The sequence below is a fragment of the Mytilus trossulus genome, chromosome 11 (genome assembly GCF_036588685.1).
Source record: "Mytilus trossulus isolate FHL-02 chromosome 11, PNRI_Mtr1.1.1.hap1, whole genome shotgun sequence".
NCBI classification, from domain to species: Eukaryota; Metazoa; Mollusca; class Bivalvia; order Mytilida; family Mytilidae; genus Mytilus; species Mytilus trossulus.
In genome coordinates, this window is record NC_086383.1 from 19,124,410 (window position 1) to 19,146,781 (window position 22,372).

Sequence of the window (22,372 nt, forward strand, 5' to 3'; positions counted from 1 at the left end):
AGGTGTAAATACTTCTGTTTTTAAAACACACAGTACTAGGGGAGCTACTACATCAGCAGCACTTAGAGTTGGGGTGTCAGTAAATTCTATTCTTAAATCAGCAGGATGGACAAATGAGTCTACTTTTAGGCAATTTTACAATGATAACTATAGTGTACGAGTACTTCGTGGAAAATAGTTTTGTTTTTGCTTATACTGTTACAATGGTCATGATGTATATAAGTTAATAAAATATTATTTCAAAATGTCTTTATCATTACCAAAATCCATATTATGATATAGCTTTGTTGCCTACAGTTATAATGGTATCCGTATGTTGTTGAAACAGTCATAGATATATATAACTAATTGTCAGCTGATTGTTACTGCGAGTATGATTGAAATAGTAACTCTTGTACCAAACTTTAAATAATTTTATAGTAATTTGGGAATTCAATACATTATTGTAATCCTACAAAACATCTATAAATTGGCTCTCAAATCTCATGGGAATTCTTGCATAATATTGGTTTATAAAAATTGTTAAATTAAATGAGGCTAAGTTATAAGACGATATTTGATTAAAATTTTTATAAACCAATAGTTATGCTAAGAGTTAACATGTCCACCCTTTTTTCATCATTATCTTCTGATAAATTTCTTTAATTATACTTGAATATCTCGGAACCGAGTGACCTCTATCTGTGCATGTGCTTCTTGTGTTAACTCTTAGCATGAACTAAACTTAACCTTAAGAGCCTATAAACGAAAAAGGACCAAAAGTACACCAAAAAGCTGTTGTATCAGAGCTTTGGATGAGGAAGACCCATTGTAGGCCATGGGTTGTTTTCTGCTATTTCGTCAGGTTGTTGTCTATTTGACACATACAAATTCAATTAATTTCAATGATTAAACAAGAATGTGTTCATAGTACTCACTTGCACAATCAATGTCTATGATCAGTGGAATGTGATATTGGGGTCAAAACTCTAATTTGGCCAAAATATTGGAAAGATCATATACTAGGGAGTATTTGTAGTAAGTTTCAAGTTGATTGGACTTCAACTTTTTCATCAAAAACTACCTTGACCAAAAACTTCAGCACAAAGCCGGGTCAGATAGACAGACAAGCGAACAAACAGAAGCACAGTCAGAAAACATAGTGCCCCTAGGTTGGGCATAAAAATAAGCTTGATAAGAATATGATTGGTTTTTTATTAAAATATATATTTGGAGTATAACTGTAATATAAAATTTTCACACACTATAAAAAATGAGAACAAACTGGGACCAGCCCAGTATACATAACAATAAATGATATAACAAAGAATCCATGTTGAATCATATAATGTACAAGGTTAAAATACATAAAGAGGTACATTTAGTTTGATTGATTGATGTTTTCCTGACATAGCCACTGGCATATGCAGCCAATAAATGTTCTTTCAAATGTATAATTAATGTGTATCAAAAATATATCTGAGCTTAAGGTGGTACCCAACACTGTCACTGAAATTAATTTGGCTCGTTTAATTTTTGTAAAATTTTGTCAAAGTGTTTACTTTAACCCTTTAACAAAAGTATAAAAATTTCAAAAATTTTGAACTAACCGTTTTGTCAGAAAAATTACACTGGTTATATAGCAGTTTGACAAACACCAATTTTGATCATTGGGATGCTTAATATCTTTTTAAAACACAAGGTAATTAAAACGTTTAGCTGACTTTACAGAGTTATCTCCCTGTAGTGTTAGGTATCAGCTTAAGAAAGTCAGATAAACAAAACTTGATTAATTGATTGATTGATTTATGTTTGATTTCAATGCATAGTTAACAAGAGGCTAAGTTTGGTATACTGTAATGTTAAAACCTTTTTTAATAAATTACTATACTACATGTATTTAACAAGTCTCGATTACATCTGAAGAATAACTATATTTCTCTTATTCTATGTGTTGGAACTGGTTTAAATAAATTATCATACAATTTGTGCCTGATAGTGTTGTCAAAATTCATTCCTTTAATAAGTCATTTGAAATGGTAAAATAAAAAAAATTACATCTTAAACCTTTACCTTCAAAAAAATCTTTAGCAGATTGCACGAAATGTGTTTTAAACATAAACAAGCATATTTTGGGAATATCTAGCCTGTATTTCCTTGATCTTTTGGGCTGGGAGTTATTATTCTAAATGTTTTGATTATTCATTTAACGAGTCATCATTTTTTAAAGGTTTTTTTGCAACAATCTTTTGAAAAGTAGCTATAGGTAAATTAATAAACAAAATCCATGGAGTAACAAGTAAACAGTTGAGACAGCAACCCAACAGCATAATCGTCAATGAACAGAACTGGATACAGTATGATTTTAAACCAGTAATAAGAAACCAAAATTGATGACTTTTATATAGTTTATGGGTTGAATTCTGAAACAAAATTTTTAATAATTTCTTTTGAAATAAAAATATATAGATACAAAAATGAATGCTGATCCTCTTAATAACCTAATGAGTATATGGCATTTAATATGAAGCTGCTGATTTCTTCATATTCGTGGGTACCAGTTTTCATTAGGGAAATATTGTATTTATGTAGATGTTTGATTTTGTTGTTTTGGTAATTTTGGCATACAATTCTATAGAAAATTAGCACTTGTTGAACATTTTTATTCATGATTAATCTATATCCACAAAAATTGGTACCCCAAAAATAATAATAAATACACAGTATTCAATTTCATAAAAATGATAAAAAAAAAGTATAGTAGTACATTTATACATATTTAACTAAAAAGAAACAATGGCACTGTCAGAATTTCATGAAAAAGCAATAATATAAGTCAGTGTTCATTCTATTCACGCCTTTTAAATACCAAAATTAGAATGGTACATTCATGTATAATATTTGATTGCAAGAAACAGCAAATCATATCTTTGGTTTAAGGAAGTACAAAATATTGTCCATCAGTCCAGGCACCTATGGTTGATCAGGCATAGGTGGAGGTGTTGGTCTATTTGCCATATTTATCTGTATACCTAAAAAAGATCAAAAGTCAATTAATTGAGATGTGGGATTCTAATAGGACGTCCTTATTACGCCTTGTAAACAAAGCCGTGTTCTAACTAGCATAAAATATGTTTGACACATGTGCACAAATTTACTGTCTATATTCTTGTTATTCTAATAAAATATATACATTTTAGCATCTTTAATAAACATTAAAACTTGCATTTTCTTCAATATTTGATTTCATGGTTGACCAAAGTCTGCTTAAATTCCTATAGAAAAATGTGTATTTCGTTGGACATTGATATTCATGGTTCTCAGGAAACCACAAATTCCATGAAAATTGTTTTCCAATTATAATAATGAATCCACAGTAATCCTATTTATAACTTTACCTGTCTTTTCCATAATCCAGTCTATGTGATAGGGTACGCTCTGATAGATAGCTGGGATTTGGTCTCCACGACAATAAGGCTTCCCAAAGCTGGTTACACCGACTAACTCCCAGCGTCCATATTCATTTTGACATACTAATGGACCACCAGAATCACCCTGGAATAAAAATATGTAGCATGAAAGCTTTTATCCTAATGCTAGAAGGTTAAAGGCTTGGTCTACTTGTTTGCTTTGTTTGTATAAATGTTTGCTCAAGATTGACATCTGCTATCAATAGATGAGGAAGTTAACCGAACCTTTAACTTGCTAGCATTAGGATAACAGCCTTAATCATACTTGCTAGATGTAATGGCAGGAGAATGAATTTCGTTATAGGAATCCAATTTGGAGTAACAATATATACTAATATATCAATTTTTGTTACAATACTTGAACAAAAGATTTTATAGCAAATTATTTTCCAAATTTTTTCACAACATAAAAATACATTGAGTTAGAGTATGTATTTCTTAGTTGATACAATATTACAGGGCTTGTTTTTCTAATGATGATTTCCTAAATAGAGGTTTCAGCTGCTCACAGGGAAGCTATGCCAACCCTTCCTAAGCTCTGTCTTTAGTTTTCTATGTTGTGTTTTTTTAAAAACTATTATTTGTGTGTTATTCTTTTCTTTTTTAGCCATATCATGTTGTTGTCATTTTATTTTCAACTAGTGAGTTTTAATGACCCAGTGTTCTCCCCTGGGCCTTTTAGCATCATGGCAATGTGATGCTATAATCTTAAATGTGATGCTATAATTCTTGAGAGTGATGCTATCTGAAGTAATTTTCACATAGATTATGTTATGGATGTGATGCTTTAATTTTTAGATACAAGATGGTACTTCAATTTCCCCTGTTTACCAGGATGCTAAGTGAAATATCTGGGGAGAACACTGTCAGACCCTCTATCATATTTCACCTCTCTATTACTTACATGACAGGATGGGGAGTATGGATTCTTGTTCTCTACACAGATACCAGTCACAGGTACATTAATATTTAAGTTAGCCTGAATACTCTTATTACATCTGTCTACATCTACATTGATGTCTACTCTAACTTCTTGTAGATGGTCTGGCACTGGAGCTATAAAAAAAATATATAAATATTAAAAAAAAAATCTTTGTTTCTTATAAATGTAAAAACTGTTTGGAAATTTATATTGGTATTTGTTTCATAAAGATTATCTTACATTGTAATTAAATATTTTGGTACATTTGGTATAAGGTTGTATATAGACTTAAAATTCACTTTGGCAAAACCCAGAAATTAAAGAACATTTATTTTTTCCTCAGTCGAAGAATATTGGTATCCACAACAATAAATGAATCCAAATTAAAGTTATTAAAAAGAAGATGTGGTATTATTGCCAATGAGAAAACTCTCCACGAGAGACCAATTTACACAGAATTTACTACAGGTCACATTAAGGCCTTTAACAATGAGCAAAGCCCATACCACATAATCCTTTGATCTTAGGGACTACAGTTGAAAAATCAAACTTACCAAATTCAATGTCTTCTCTATATCCCCAGCCAGTGACATAACAGTTATCAAAACTTTCTTTGACTTCTGTGGCGAGACATGCAGGTCTTACATAGGCGTTATAATTTGCTGGCTGTGACAGTCTTACAATGGCGATGTCTGACAGGTAACTATTACTGGATCCCCGGTAGTCTGGGTGAGACCATACCTGGGCTACATACAATCTTTGTCCGTCATCACTTGCTCCAAGCATTTCTGATTCTTTTACTTCACCTACGTGAATCATATAATTGCTCCAACTCCTGAAAATACAAATTTGAAAAAAAATTAAAAGAGATCTTCAAGAAATAAAACATTTTTTCTTTCATTTATTAATACTTAAATGAATATACCTGTATACATTTGTGTTTGTAACATTATTATGTAAAATGAAGACCCATATATATAACTTGTACTTCTTAGTCCAATTACAATTATTTTTCCTTTTACTATCTTAATCTCAAGCTAATAACTTTTTAACTTGGCTTCAGGGGCCAATGAAACATTATACAGAAAATTTTGAAACTATTGCAAAATGCAACAGGGTTATAATTGAATAATTTAGACTTGTATTTTGATTTTTTTTATATGAATAAAAAGGATTTTTCTCAATATTGCAAAGATCAAAAGTGCATTTCAGTCACTCATTCCATCAAATAAAACCAAAAGTAAATTTTTCGTCAAATGTGTATTTCATCAATGAACTAGACACTTTGAAGATCAAGAGGCTCTAGATGGTATTATACTTACTCCACACAATGAGCTGCAGTAATGGCATAGTACGGGTCGATTAATGTGGCTCCACATCCAGAACTTCCATCCATATAAAACAGAGCTTGCCATGGCCACTCTCCTGGTGTGGCATCATTTCCAAAGAGTACGTACGAGCCAATGGAGGTTGAGGAAACGGAGGGAACTCCACATTCTGTAATACAAATAGGTGGATTATCTATTGTACAGCACTGTGGATTCATTATTATTTGTTGGAAACCAATCTTCATTGATTTCGTGGGTACAATGAACCACAAAATTAAATGTTCATTGAATGACACATATATTATAGGAATTTATGTAGACTCCACGAAAATTGGTTCCCACAATATACAAATGTATATGTCTATGTGTAATTCAGATACTAATGCAATCTGCTTAATATTTTCAAAAGTTTACAACACATTGTTGTGATTGCATGGTTTAAGGATGTTTGCTGCTCAGTTTCAAAATAAATAACTTTCCATAAAACTAGTATATATTGATAGGGGATAAATTGAGGAATCAAAAAAGCAAAAAAAATATAGGGGTCAATGTGCTTGTTTTCGAGATATATGCCATTGGAATTCTGGCGGTAAAATGTTCTCTCCTAGATTTTTCATAGCTTTATCATTGACCAGTTAAAGTTCTCAAAAACTATTAAAAAAACAATAAGATTTCATAAGACTTTTACAAATGGCTTTTAATTATACATGTAAAAGATTTATAAAAAGATTTTTTTTTTAAGACATTCAAATGGATAAAACCAGAGGATTTCGAAAATCTGACAAAAATTCAAAAACATGACAAGCAAACATCCTTAAAACATCCTAAACCATGGAAACTCAACCAATAACTAGATAGAGTTTTTTTTTATATAATTGCCTGTAGTAATTTAGATTCTGAAACGGCTAATTGAAATCGTTTTCTACTCACCTATGTCTCCACACTGAAGAGATAAGGCACTACAAGACCTGCAAAGAGATATAAATTTTCTTTAATAACTGGTTTCACTGGTACTACTCATTTGAACCAAAGTAATGAAGGTATACAATTATAAAGAAATTAATATTTGAGATAAAACCAATGGAACTTTTAAATCTAAAGATTCTCTAATTCAAGAGAACAAGAGGCTAGCTATAGTGTAACATAAAATATTGTCCTCCATGAAATATTGTCTGTCAGACAAAATTTCATATAAAATATATTGTCCACTGACAGTATTTCGTAATGAAATATTGTCCTGGACAATATTTCATTATGAAATAGTGTCTTTATATAAAAAAGAAGATGTGGTATGATTGCCAATGAGACAACTATCCACAAAAGACAAAAATGACACAAACATTAACAACTATAGGTCACCGTACGGCCTTCAACAATGAGCAAAGCCCATACCGCACAGTCAGCTATAAAAGGCCCCGATAAGACAATGTAAAACAATTCAAACGAGAAAACTAACAGCCTCATTTGTGTAAAAAAATGAACGAAAAACAAATATGTAACACATAAACAAACGACAACCACTGAATTACAGGCTCCTGACTTGGGACAGGCACATACATAAATAATGTTGTGGGGTTAAACATGTTAGCGGGATCCCAACCCTCCCCCTAACCTGGGACAGTGGTATAACAGTACAACATAAGAACGAACTATAAAAATCAGTTGAAAAAGGCTTAACTCATCAGATAGACAAAAAATACAAGTGGACGTGGCCGGTCTATGAATTTTGTCACCTCCTTCTGGACAATATTTTACTACAAAATTCTGTTCATGACAATACTTCACTATGAAATACTGGCTTTTTGAAAATCAAATTATGACACAATTAAACCAGATGCTCCGCAGGGTGAAGTTTTATACGACCACAGAGGTTGAACCCTGAACAGTTGGGGCAAGTATGGAAACAACATTTAAGCTTGATACAGCTCTGAATTTGGATTGTGATTAAATAGCTGACACAACATAGGTTTCTGACACAAAATGAATGTGGTCTAAGAACCTAAACTTAAAAATTTTAAATTGGACATTTACCTATTATGGTCCAATATCAAAAATCTAAATACATGGTTAGATTCAGCATATCATAGAACTCCAAGAATTCAATTTTTGATGAAATCAAAAAATGTTTAATTTTAGACCCTTTAGACCTAAATGTGGACCAATTTGATAACCAGGCCCAAATATTAAAAATCTAAATACATGGTTAGATTCAGCATATTGAAGAACCCCATATATTAAATTTTTGTTGAAATCAAACAAAGTTTAATTTTGGACCCCGATTTGGACCAACTTGAAAACTGCGCCCATAATCATAAATCTAAGTACAGCATATCAAAGAACCACAAGAATTCAATTTTTGTTAAAATCAAACTAAGTTTAATTTTGGACTCTTTGGACCTTAATGTAGATCAATTTGAAAACAGGACCAAAAATTAAGAATCAAAATACACGGTTAGATTTGGCATATCAAAGAACCCCTATAATTCATTTTTTGATGAAATCAAACAAAGTTTAATTTTGACCCTTTTGGACCCTAATTCCTAAACTGTTGGGACCAAAACTCCCATAATCAATCCCAACCTTCCTTTTGTGGTCATAAACCTTGTGTTAAAATTTCATAGATTTCTATTTACTTATACTAAAATTAATGTGCAAAAACCAAGAAAAATGCTTATTTGGGCCCTTTTTGGCCCCTCATTCCTAACCTGTTGGGACCAAAACTCCCAAAATCAATCCCAACCTTCCTTCCATGGTCATACACCTTGTGTTTGAATTTCATAGATTTCTATTTTCATATAACAAAGTTATATTTTGAAAACCAAATGTCTTCGGACGCCAACGACGACGACGACAACGCCAACGTCATACCAATAAATGAATCCATAGTATATTATATAAATAACACATAGCTGAGAGGGTGATAGAGCAGATTGGAACCCCTCGAAAAGGCATTGTCAACCTTGGCTTCGCCGCGGTTGACAATGTTTTCTCGGGGTACCAATCTATTCTATCACCCTCTCAGCTATGTGTTATTTATATAATATACTATGGATTCATTTATTTTCGTGAGTACCAATTTTCCTGGATTGATGATAACCTGCATTTTCGTGGATATTTGATTTCATGGTTTTGGCAAAGTCTACATACAACCCTATAGAAAACTTGCAGTTTCTTGAAGATTGAAATTCCTCGTTTAATTGTAACCACGAAATGCAAAAAAAATTGTTTCCAACGAATAAAAATGAATCCATAGTAACCACATTCCATACTTACATTTGAGCGTTTAACACATAGTTAGTGATGATACCATTAGGATTGGCAGCAGACTGTGCCAGAAACCCATCAGTTATTGAGGCTCCAGCAGAGTAACTACTGTATGGTCTTAAAATAAAACAAATGTAAAAATTAACACTGACTAAAAACCTCAATAGATGTAAGTAAGATTCCTTATCATTAGAATACAGATTATGTATCCTGGGTCCTCAGTGTTACAACTTTACTCTGTACTCAGAGTACTAAATTTGTTATTTACAGAAACACCAATTTCAGTATTTTGATTGGTTGATTTCTGAGTACGAATATGATTATTGTACTACAAAGTTTTATGGTCGCAATTCACTTACAAAGATATTCACAATTAAATACTTTTAAAAAATAACTCCGAATCTGGATTTTTTAAAGTCCAGGTTTCACTACAGATAACCTTTGTTAAAAAGTTGATAAAACACCTTTCAATGGACAACTTTCAAGATAGATGCATTTCCGTCAAAAATTTTGGTTTTGATGAACATCATTCGTGCGTTTAGGGGCATAGTCACTTCCATTCGAATGTTGAGTGAAAGGTTGGAAAACTATAAAGCTAAATTGCACGAATTTTTCGGCAAATTGAATTCTCATAATTGTCATTCAGCACTGCTGTCATTACCGAATTGTGATTAAGTACCTACAAAACAAATATCATTTCTAGTTTATCCTACACAATGACTATCACTTAGACAATTATAGTGCAGGGGTACAAGCGATCCCTTCTATCTGGTAAATGTCATAAAAGTGTGCATAATTGATGATTTTTTTCGGTGACGGACAAACTCAAAAGTGGTCTATTGATTTATTTTAGGTCAGAATTATTCGAAAATAATTACTCAAACAAGGTTAACCCCAAATAGTTGTTTCAAAGATAGTTTGTTGCATCAATTAAAGCATCTCAAATAATTGAATTTTTCTAAGACCCTCTCAATTACAATTGCTATTTTGCCTTGATTAGACATTGTTATTCTAGTTTATATAGTGTCTTTCTTAGAGTGTCATGTACAATGAATTCAACACATTAATATTTGTTAATTAACCAATCGCAGTGATAGTGATATTTAACTAACATTATGACCACATGACATTCAGATGCATTTACTGATGTGTGTGTGTGTTTGTGTTTTACATACCCATATCCAGTGATGCTACAGAGATATTCTACTAGTGTCTGATCATTTAAATAACACAATGTTGTCCATGCACCATCTGTGTATATTGATATGTGTATGTGTGTGTGTATTTGTGTGTGTTTTACCTACCCATATCCAGTGATGCTACAGAGATATTCTGCTAGTGTCTGATCATTTAAATAACACAATGTTGTCCATGCACCATCTGTGTATATTGATATGTGTATGTGTGTGTGTATTTGTGTGTGTTTTACCTACCCATATCCAGTGATGCTACAGAGATATTCTGCTAGTGTCTGATCATTTAAATAACACAATGTCGTCCAAGCACCATCTGTATATACTGAGACTTGGCCATTGTCTTGTCGCTTTACTGAAAAAGAAAAAGAGAATGACTAAAATAAGTATACCATCTGTTAAACTTTTATATAAAAATAAGGAGATGTGGTATGATTTCCAATCAGGCAACTATCCTGACTGCGGACCACAGGAGAAGTATGTTAATAATTATTGGTCACACTATGGCTTTCAACAATGAGCAAAACCTACCTTTATTTAGATATTAAAAGCCCAATGCCAGCATGACAAATCTTAAAAAAAAAAAAAACCCACCAACAACCAAACAGCATGATGATTCCTACTGTAGCAGTTATTTTTACAGAGTTATCTGCCTGTAGTGTAATGTACTGCCTTAATTTATTGAGATTTTCCCTCAAATCGACATACAGCTATGTATGTTTCCTTGAATATATAATTGTTAAAACAATCATTGACATAGTAAAATCTTTTTAATATATTCTATATAGGTAAACATACCACATCTAAATTCATCTGATTTATCTGAGCACTGTGGCACTCCATCACAACGTTCCATTAGTGGTACACATTCATGGTTACTGCATTCAAACTCATTACTACCACATGTGGCTGAAAAATAGAAATAACTTTAGAGTTAAGGTTCATTCATGGTTATGGTAAGGTTAGGAGATGTTTTAAGTTAGGGTTAGGTTTTAGGGTTAGGACATTTAGGAATAGTGTTAGGTTTAGGTATGGGTTATGGTAAGGTTTGGGGTTAAGAATAGTTTAAAATAGCTCTTTATGGGTTTGGACCCCTAAAGTAAAAGAAGGCCAGAATTTTATACAAAAAGATATACTGTAAATAAGGTTTGTTCATTGTAAAGTCATTTTTTATAATATAATACTTCTCTATGCATATAAACACATTAAGCATAGTTTCAATTCCATTAAAACACAGGGAACAAATCTAAGACATAACAATTGAATTTGAAATGTCATTTTTATTTGGAACAATGCTTGACATCAAGATGCATATTTTCGTGGAATTTTGTTGCTGTTAAATTCAAATATTTGATGGGCAAACTGAATCCCTGCATCCTTAAACAAACAAGTTCATTTTGCCTGTTTCACATTTTGAAGCATCCATTTGTACGGAATAACGGCTATAGCATTCAGACGTCTGTTTATCCCTGATATTATATTACAGATCATATCACATTATATACATTCACACTCAAACACATACCACAGTTTTGTTCATCAGCTGAATTTGGACAATCCACATTTCCATTACACAAGAGATCCATAGATATACATGTAGATTCTGAGTCACCACAACTGTACTCATTCTCAAAACATTCTGGGAAAAAAACATGAATTGATTATTTTTCAGTCTTTTGCTTCATGCATAATAAGTTATTGAACACAGTTGTGGATTATTTAACACAATATATATTTATGACTTATACAGTTAAAACTGAACATACATCTAAGGACCACAAAAACTTACTACTGTGCATTCAATTATTTTCGTGGATGAAGAAAAACTTACATGTTTGTGGATGTTTAATTTCTGGTTTCGCTAATATAAAAAAGAAGATGTGGTATGATTCCCTATGAGAAAACTATCCACAAAAGACCAAAATGACACAAACATCAACAACTACAGGTCACCGTATGGCCTTCAACAATGAGCAAAGCCCATACTGCATAGTCAGCTATAAAAGGCCCCGATAAGACAATGCAAAGTCTGCATATAAAAAAATTGTTATTCATTTAACAATTAATTTTTCATGGTTCACCTTTACCCACGAAAATTAGTATCCAACAAGTAATAATGAATTAACAGTAATTAGTTATTGAAAATTGAAGTCTTCATTATAATGATGTTATATATTTAAAAAAAAAAAGGACATTATTGAACACAATATACATGATATAATTACTTACACAAATAAACCTGTACATTGAAGGACTATAAAAACTTACGTACTAAATTCATGATCAAAATGTTAATACATCAGAATAGGAAAAGAGTGACAAGATGCATACAAGACAGGTTTTCATTTTGCAGGTCACTTTCATAATAGATCTGTATTTTTGTTTTGTGTTGTCAGGTTGCTTAATGATTTTAGTCAATATTTTAAATTGGAATAGACTTGGTTTTTTTTACTAACAGGTAATATTTGGAATGTCTTTTGGTAAACATCTTTTCAATCTCGAATGAACAAAATGATAGTTTATTATGACCAAATATGTGTCATTTAGTCTCTTGTAGACAGTTGTCTTATTGGCAATCATACCACCTCTTCTATTTTATATACTTAGTTTATTTACTGTCATGTTTAACATTGATTGAAAAATTGTTAAATGAATCATTGTTTGAAGGAGCTGATCCTGATCATTGGTATATCATACCTGTATAAGAGCAGTCAATAGCCAACAAATATCACAACACTAAATATGAGCATGCTTAATAGACTAAAATAAGGAGCTGATCCTGATCATTGGTATATCATACCTGTATTAGAGCAGTCAATAGCCACTATATCAGAATACAATGTGCAGGAAACATCACTATGAGCACATTCAGTGAGATTGGCCTCTGTGCCGTCACAGAAAAATGAGAAACCAAACCCTGATCTTTCGTTTCTTCCTTTACCATATTCTGATTTGCTATGCGTTCTTGAATTACTAAAATAGAAAAATTAGCAAAAATGAAATAAAGTTATTCCATCTTTTTTTTAAAGTCTCAGTAATAAAGCTTATTCTCCATGTTTCACATGGATTATGCTTGATAAAGTAAAATATATGTGAAATAGAATATATTACATACATTAAGAGTTTGTATAAGAAACTTGTAACAGAATTTCAAAAAAAGTTTACCATTTGTATGGGCAATAGGGGCTCTAGGTTCTGTGTTGAAGACTATACTTTGACCTATAATGGGCAATTTCATAATATATGACTTGGATGAAGAGTTGTTTCATTGTCACTCATACCACATCTTCTTATATCTATATACTTCTGACATTGCAATGGGAATTTTTAAAGGGACACAATTTCAGTAAAAATAATTGATCAGTCATGCTGACTAACAAACTCACCCAAGAAATAATTGAAATAAACCTTAAATTAAAAACATAAGCTTCAAGAATCCTACCACAGTTTATTATAATAAAGACATTATTTAACATTTGTCATTTCGGTATGGGGTTTGTTCATTATGGAAGGCTGTATGTGACCTATAGTTGTTTATTTCTGTGTCATCTGGTCTCTTGTGAAGAGTTATTACATTGGTAATCATACCACATCTTCCTTTTTTATATTATAAGAGCTTAAAGATGGATGAAAATTTTAAATTTATAATTCACATTGGTTAATTATCAGTAGTTCTCATGAAACTAAAAATATAATGGCACTGTATAAATGGTTTCTTTTTATGATGCTATATATTCGGTCATTTACCCTTCATCTAATGGTAAAAAAAATATTGAAAAAAGTCTGATGAGTTGTGTTATGCAATTTAATTGTTCAGTAAATAAAATAACAATAATAAATAATTTTTTTCCAAAACCACTAAATTTCATTAAAAAAGTTTCTTGAAGATCAGATTAATGTAGGTTGTAACCTATCTGTCGACAATTCACTTTAGTGTCACTTACTTATAACCTAGCTGTCGACAAGCCACACTGCTGTCATCTGAATCCCAATAATTTGCACAGACAGGGGAATATACACCAGAAGAGGTTGGTTTTATTTCCAAGCGACCTGAAGCCCTGGTTTGTCCACCGACCAAATGTACTGATGGATCAAAATCATCATTTTCATCATTTACATCTATAACTGTGGAATTATCTGAAGAAGAAAAACAATATGTATACCTGTTATAATTTTATTTTCTTGAATATCAATTTGCAAAAATTGAAGGATTTAGACTTGGTTTTTTTTTTTTATTTTTGCTTAAACATATGGCATTTTGCTCCCCATTTCTATGTACCTGTGAAATAACAGTAGCATATCATATTTTAAAGTCAGTTTTCATTGAATTTTTAAACTAGAATTAAATTTTTGCATAATTAAATTTATAGCCGGACAATTCGAAAAAAGAATTCCAGGATCCCAAAAGAATCAATCCTGAAATCACTAGCTTAAAAACACTTGATCCCTACGTCCTGAAAAAGGTCCTGCCCCCGGCCCCCTCAATAAAGATCCTACTTACCACATTCACCAGAAAACAACATTATATGGTCCAATGCTATATCTCCTTGGTAACTATCTCCATCAACACCATTAAAAATAATCTGAAAAATTAAAAAAATCAATAACATTTTTTCCAAAAATATTATATTAGGGGTCAGAAAAAGGGATGGTGAGTGGAATGGATGGCTTTGCATTATTTTAGAAATCTTACTGAAATTTTTTCATGAATGGCCCCATTTTAAGAGAAACTTCTAAACCTTACCTTTTTAATTGTAAAGAAGGCTTGGCCTGGCTCCTTGAAAATATTATGCTTTGATAAAGTGATTTAAGAATTTAAAAGTGTTATTTAACTTTGGAGCCAGAAATTTTATATGATTTCCTTATAAAAGGCCCTAATTTTGCATCTCTAATATCATTGCTTTTATTTATTATGGCTATTTTTTTTTAAGAATAGACAATAATGTCAGAATAAATATTACAATTTCAATAAAATCTGCATACAGATATATAGACTGTAAATTATTGTGATATTTGAAGAATCGACAAAAATGTATGACCAATGATTGCGATTTCAAGAAAATTTTCATACTAATGTATGTATCAGATATCCATACCTGCCAACTGTCTATATTTGTGGGGGATTTCTCTCATGGAGGCTCCCAATTGAAATTTTGAAAGAGCAATTTTTACCACAATTTTAATCAAAATTTTTAATTTTATCATGTCTTGAGGCTTAAAAAAGTATGAAGAGGCCAAAAAACAACATTAAAACATATTTAAAGGCCCCCTTGAAGGTTTTTTGGGACATGACAGCCATCTTGCACGCAAAACCCCCATCGTCATTATGAAAAGTTGGCAGGTATGGATATCATAATATTAGTTCTAATTATTGCAATTCTCACCTTGCTTCATTATTAGCAATAATAAAAACCTTGCAATAATTTTTTATTATTGTGTCCAAATGAATGGGCGGATGGATAGACATACAGACCTAAAACAGTATAGCCCCACTTTTTTAAAACAGGAGTATAAAAATATAAAAGGCTATTATTTAAACTTGGAATTATTTTTAATTTTGGAATTTGCTTGATTTCTTATTATTGAATTTTTTAATAAATTCCATGTTTATTCTATACTGAAATTTTCTGTGCTGCGCACAACACTTTCTATTACAAAGAAAATAGTGTATTTTCAATAGAATGTACTGTGCCGCGCACAACACTATCTAACCATAATACAGTGTATGGAAAGTGTTATTAACCACTCACAAGATTATAATACCAAATAAACATGAAATTTATCATAAATTTTAAAAACAAGAAATCAAGCAAATTCCATAATTAAAAATAATTCCAAGTTCAAATAATAGATATAGGAAGATGTGATGTGAGTGCGAATGAGACAACTCTCCATCCAAGTAACAATTTAACCAGATGCTCCGCAGGGCGTAGCTTTATACGACCGCAGAGGTTGAACCCTGAACGGTTGGGGCAAGTATGGACACAACATTCAAGCTGGATTCAGCTCTAAATTTGGATTGTGATTAAATAGTTGACACAGCATAGGTTTCTGACACAGAATGAATGTGTTTTAATGAAATTAAAATTTTTGTTTTCTCTTAGAGCAATTCACTATGCTGTTGAATATTATTCCTCTCAAAAAAAATGTTTGAAGAAATTTTCTTTTTATTTATGAAATTTCAAATGAGAAAATTGAACACAATTTTTTTAATCACATCTTCCTTTCCCTTATTCCAAAACTAATCTCAATTAAAATTTCTAATGGAGTTTGCAACAATTACTACTCATTTAAATACATCATAAAATATTAAGATTTAAAAAAACTGCTTGTTATCACTGAATGGTAAAGATTATTTTAATTTATCAGTTGGTAGTAAAAAGTGAATATACATTGTATATTGTATATATAACAAAGATTTAAGTTGATTCTGGACAAAGAAAGATAACTCCAAATAAAAAAAATTCTTACAGTTAGATATTTCTTGCTTACTATTCTGGACAAAGAAAGATAACTCTAATTAAAAACAAAATTGCTATGTCACAATATTTTGCAATAAGATATTTCTTGCCATTGCGCAATACTTTGCAATTGAAAAGACTTGCTATTGCACAAAACTTAATATAATAATTTTAGATCCTGATTTGGACCAACTTGAAAACTGGGCCCAGAATCAAAAATCTAAGTACATGTTTGGATTCAGCATATCTAAGAACCCTAAGATTTCAATTTTTGTTAAAATCAAACTAAGTTTAATTTTGGACCCTTTGGACTTTAATGTAGACCAATTTGAAAAGAAGACCAAAAATGAGGAATCTACATACACAGTTAGATTTGGCATATCAAAGAACCCCATTAATTCAATTTTTGATGAAATCAAACAAAGTTTAATTTTGGACCCCGATTTGGACCAACTTGAAAACTGGGCCGATAATCAAGAATCTAAGTACATTTTTAGATTCAGCATATCAAAGAACCCAACCGATTAATTTTTTGTCAAAATCAAACGAAGTTTAATTTTGGACCCTTTGGACCTTAATGTAGACCAATTTGAAAACGGGACCAAAAGTTAAAAATCTACATACACAGTTAGATTTGGCATATCAAAGAACCCCAATTATTCAATTTTGATGAAATCAAACAAAGTTTAATTTTGGACCCTTTGGGCCCCTTATTCCTAAACTGTTGGGACCAAAACTCCCAAAATCATTACCAACCTTCCTTTTATGGTCATAAACCTTGTGTTTAAATTTCATAGATTTCTATTTACTTATACTAAAGTTATGGTGCGAAAACCAAGAAAAATGCTTATTTGGGTCCCTTTTTGGCCCCTAATTCCTAAACTGTTGGGACCAAAACTCCCAAAATCAATACCAACCTTCCTTTTGTGGTCATAAACATTGTGTTTAAATTTCATTATTTTCTATTTACTTAAACTAAAGTTATTGTGCGAAAACCAAGAATAATGCTTATTTGGGCCCTTTTTTGGCACTTAATTCCTACACTATTGAAACCAAAACTCCCAAAATCAATCCCAACCTTTCTTTTGTGGTCATAAACCTTGTGTCAAAATTTCATAGATTTCTATTAACTTAAGCTAAAGTTGTAGTGCGAAAACCAAGAAAATGCTTATTTGGGCCCTTTTTGGCCCCTAATTCCTAAAATGTTGGGACCAAAACTCCCAAAATCAATACCAACCTTCCTTTTGTGGTCATAAACCTTGTGATAAAATTTTATAGATTTATATTCACTTTTACTAAAGTTAGAGTGCGAAAACTAAAAGTATTCGGACGACGACGACGACGCCAACGTGATAGCAATATACGACGAAAATTTTTTCAAAATTTGCGGTCGTATAAAAAGTAAACCATTATAGGTTAAAGTACGGCCTTCAACACAGAGCCTTGGCTCACACCGAACATTTCAAGCTATAAAGGTCCCCAAAATTACTAGTGTAAAACCATTCAAACTGGAGAACCAAATAGCCTGTTATATATACCTTTATGTTAGTTCCAGGTTGAATATACAGCTTCTGGAAATACCATAGATTTCCCTGTGAGCCGGACCTTGTAAACATTGTCTGATTTGTAAAACGTGTTGAACGTATCACATTCAATCTTCCGATACTAGCGCCATACATGTGATAATAAAATGATAAACACATCTGTGTATCTATAAAACAAATTTTTAAGATACTTAATTAATGCTGTTAAATGACACTATGGATCCGTAGGGGTTTAGTAAATTTCATATGGAATTCATAACGTAGTGTCTAATGTAAATGGTGACATCATCTATTGTTGTGTCTTTGTTTAAATTTCTTTAAAACACAGGATAAAAAGTCCTGTGTGCGATAAATTCATTCTATAGATTTATAGGGGTCAGTAGGGAACCATATTACTTATAAAAAAGTATTATTGGAGGAATCCTTCTACATTCAAACTTATCCAGTTGTTATCTGTCAGAAATATTAAAGAATTGAATAACTTAGGTATATTTCTAAAATCTGCTGAAAAACTTAGAATTTAATTGCAGTAAATAATATTTTTGTTCTCACTTTATTTAAGTATCATATCATTCTCCGCTCGTATTTTGTATTTTGTATTATGTATTATATGTTCTTTCATGCACACCTTATATTTATATATACTATATATCTCTTGTGAAATTCTTATATTGGTGTAAAATTGTGTATATGTATCCTATAAGCTGTATTGCTTTCGGAATAAAGTATTATTATATACCATATTTGAAAGTACTAATGAGACCCACACACTAGGGACTATATTCACAGACAACAAAAACTAAAGGACGATAATTGTGTCATCTGACCAAATGTAATGAACTTACCTGGATTTAAATAAGCTGATATCAAGCTGGCATTGTCCCCTAGTACCATGTTACTGGTTTCTATATACATGTAATAAGTACCCATGACAGCACTATCTGGTCCCGTGGCTGTTGAGCCTGTTGAACCCTGTTAAACAAACATAACAGTCTGTAATTCAATGGTTGTTGTATGTTACTGTGATAAGTATTTGTTTTTCGTTCATTTTTTTGCACAATAATAAGGCGATTAATTTTCTTTTTGTATTGTTTTTTTAGTCATTTCAGGGCCTTTTATAGCTGACTATATGGTATGGGCTTTCTACATTGTTGAAGGCAATGTAGTGACATAAAGCTGTAATACAATGTGATTTGGTGTCTTGTGGAGAGTTGTCTCATTGGCAATCATACCACATCTTCTTTTTTATATTTCCAGTAAATAATTATGCCTTCTAAGCATAGAGTCACTATTATAATAGACTAATCTAAACATCAGTTGAAGTTGTGACATCATCTTCTATCTAAATTATCAGGCCAACTTTTTGATTTGTCTTTTTTTTATTACATTGGGTGCAATAAATACCATGATTTCTGAATGAAAAAGAAACTGTAAACATTTTTCATAAAGCATTGAAGACCTGTAGGTGACCTTCTGCTGTTGGTTTTATTCTATGGTCGGGTCTTTGTCTCTTTGACACATTCCCAATTTCCATTCTCAATTCTATTTCACATGTGAAATGGATCTGATAATTTCACTTCTCTCATGTCATAAAACAATGGGTGTTGAAAAGAGGTTTGGATGAGGAAGCATCAATATCATTAAGAATGGTAAGAAAACAAGTTTGTGTCAATAGAACATGGATGCCCCATCTGCACTATCATTTTCTATGTTCAGTGGTCCATGAAAATAAGGCAAAATCTTTAATTTGGCAATAAAATTAGAAAGATCATATCATAATATTCATGTGTACTAAATTTCAAGTTGATTGGACTTCAACATCATCAAAAACTACCTCAACCAAAAACTTTAACCTGAAGCGGGACAGACAAATGAATGGACCCACAGACGAACAAACAATGCACAGGCCGATGGACAAACAACGCACAGACCAAAAACATAATGGCCATAAATGGGACATAAAAAGTAACATTAGATTAATAACTACTAGAACACACCCGCGAAATCGCGGGCATATACAGCTTGTAAGATGATTTTTTTGTAAAAGATATTTTGACTGGAGAATTTCATATAAGGTATCAAAAAGCCCTCTGTTATGTGTTACCTTTCTGTTAAATTCAATTATTTTTTTGTGTTTCTGGCCTTATGCCACAATTATTCTTTCTCTTTGGTGCAATGCATTTTTTGTTAAAAGTCAAATTAAATTAAAAATTTGCACCGCTTCAAACATGAAACAAATGAAACTGCATATATACCATTATTATAAGATCATAAAATGTGCTTGTAAAACAATCCATCAGTGCTTTTCCATTTGAAAGCCCTATTAACATGCCAATGGTAGGATTTGAATCTCGTATAAATGGCTAACGCTCATTTGAGGGGTGGTTTGAGGGGCCCTGATTCTGAAATCCCGGGCTTAAAAACATGAAATCCCGAGATGCGTATTTTTTAACGAAATTCATATCCCGACATCCCGAAATAAAAAAAATATTCCCGCATCCTGTAAACACCAGTTCCGAAATCCCGAGCTTAAAAGCATCAGATCCCGACATTCCTAATAAGTCTTGCCTCCTTCTAATCTATACCCTACTTTCATTTCGACCAAATCACTACTTTCACTTTCAACAATAAATTTGTGTGCCCCAGTCCTCTGTTTGTTTGTTAGTCCGTCCTTCTGTCCGGCTTCAGGTTAATTTTTTTTTACTTTCAACAATAAATTTTCATGCCCCATTTATGGGAATTATATTTTCTAGTTTGTTCTTCCGTCCGTCTGTCCCGCTTCAGGTTAAAGTTTTTGTCGAGGTAGTTTTTGATGAAGTTGAAGTTCAACCAACTCGAAACTTAGTAAATATGTTCTCTATGATATGATCTTTCTAATTTCAATGCCAAATTAGAGAATTTACCCCATTTCACGGTCAAAACATAGAAAATGATATTGCCGATCGGATGTGACATCTGTTTACTATGGACACATTCTTGTTTTTCATAGGGCCTGTGTCGTTAAATCTTAATCAAAACATGATAATATAGGCTATGCCTGTGTCGTTATTTACGTGAGGATAAGTGAATGACAAAAATGATTGTGTTTACACGGCATGGGTCGTTGCTTACACTTGGGACAACATATTACCCTTCAGGCTATGTGAAAATGGCTTGCATGAATCTTAAATAAAACATGATAATATAGGCTATGCCTGAGCAAGGATTTGTATAGTCTCACTATACAAATCCTTGGCCTGTGTCTTTATTTACGTGACAAATAAAACATGATAATTTAGGCTATGCCTGTGTCGTTATTTATGTGACGATATATGTAAATGAAAAAAATGATTGTGTTTATTTTCACACAACCTGGGTCGTTGCTTACACTTAGAACAACATATAATGGTTCAGTCAATGTGAAAATGGCTTGCATGAATCTTAAATTAAACATGATAATATAGGCTATGCATATGTCGTTACGATAAGTGAATTACACAAATGATTGTGTTTATTTTCACACGGCCTGGGTTGTTGTTTACACTTGGGACAACATTCTTATATAACGATTCTTAAATAAAACATGATAATATAGGGTATGTAATGTAAATTTACAATCCTTCTGGAAAAATGAACGGCAAAGGAAGTTGTCTATGAATAAAAGCCGGGGTGATGACGGACACATATCCGGACTTCTTTTTTCCGTTTTTCTCCCAAAATAACTGAAACTGAATAATAAGAATGGATGACAAATGCAACTGTGCATGGTACCTGTAGGACATACAGTCACAATGATCAATTTATTGTGGAAGGAGGAGAAGCGACACCCAAAATGAGGTCTTCTCGTTTAATAGTATAGATAGGCTAAAGAGCCTGTGTGGCTCACCTTGGTCTATGTAAATATTAAAGAAAGCAGGCAGATAGATTCATTACAAAATTGTGTTTTGGTGATGGTGATGTGTTTGTAAATCTTACTTTACTGAACATTATTGCTGCTTACAATTATCTTTATCTATAATGAACTTGGCCCAATAGTTTCAGTGGAAAATGTTAGCAAAAATTTACAAATTTTATGAAAATTGTTAAAAATTGACTATAAAAGACAATAACTTCATTGACCATTTCAGCCATGTTGACTTTTTTGTAAATCTTACTTTACTGAACATCATTGCTGTTTACAGTTTATCTCTATCTATTATAATATTCAAGGTAATAACTAAAAGCATCAAAAT

General features: G+C 31.9%; 1 protein-coding gene across 1 annotated transcript in view; it reads right to left on the minus strand.

The window, feature by feature from the left end:
- Nucleotides 1-1,174: 1,174 nt before the first annotated feature.
- The window catches only part of LOC134689809 (MAM and LDL-receptor class A domain-containing protein 2-like), a 156,970-nt gene continuing 135,772 nt past the window's right edge, over nt 1,175-22,372 (minus strand). The window contains exons 73-87 of the mRNA XM_063549774.1: nt 19,007-19,133; nt 18,156-18,328; nt 14,658-14,739; nt 14,101-14,293; nt 12,957-13,129; nt 11,682-11,795; nt 10,955-11,065; nt 10,397-10,511; nt 8,973-9,080; nt 6,630-6,667; nt 5,694-5,868; nt 4,926-5,206; nt 4,354-4,505; nt 3,378-3,534; nt 1,175-3,011 (exon numbers count right to left, since the gene is read on the minus strand). Of these exons, the coding sequence (XP_063405844.1) occupies nt 2,953-3,011; nt 3,378-3,534; nt 4,354-4,505; nt 4,926-5,206; nt 5,694-5,868; nt 6,630-6,667; nt 8,973-9,080; nt 10,397-10,511; nt 10,955-11,065; nt 11,682-11,795; nt 12,957-13,129; nt 14,101-14,293; nt 14,658-14,739; nt 18,156-18,328; nt 19,007-19,133 (2,058 nt within the window). The 3' untranslated portion in view covers nt 1,175-2,952. The remainder of the gene's footprint in view (nt 3,012-3,377; nt 3,535-4,353; nt 4,506-4,925; nt 5,207-5,693; nt 5,869-6,629; nt 6,668-8,972; nt 9,081-10,396; nt 10,512-10,954; nt 11,066-11,681; nt 11,796-12,956; nt 13,130-14,100; nt 14,294-14,657; nt 14,740-18,155; nt 18,329-19,006; nt 19,134-22,372) is intronic.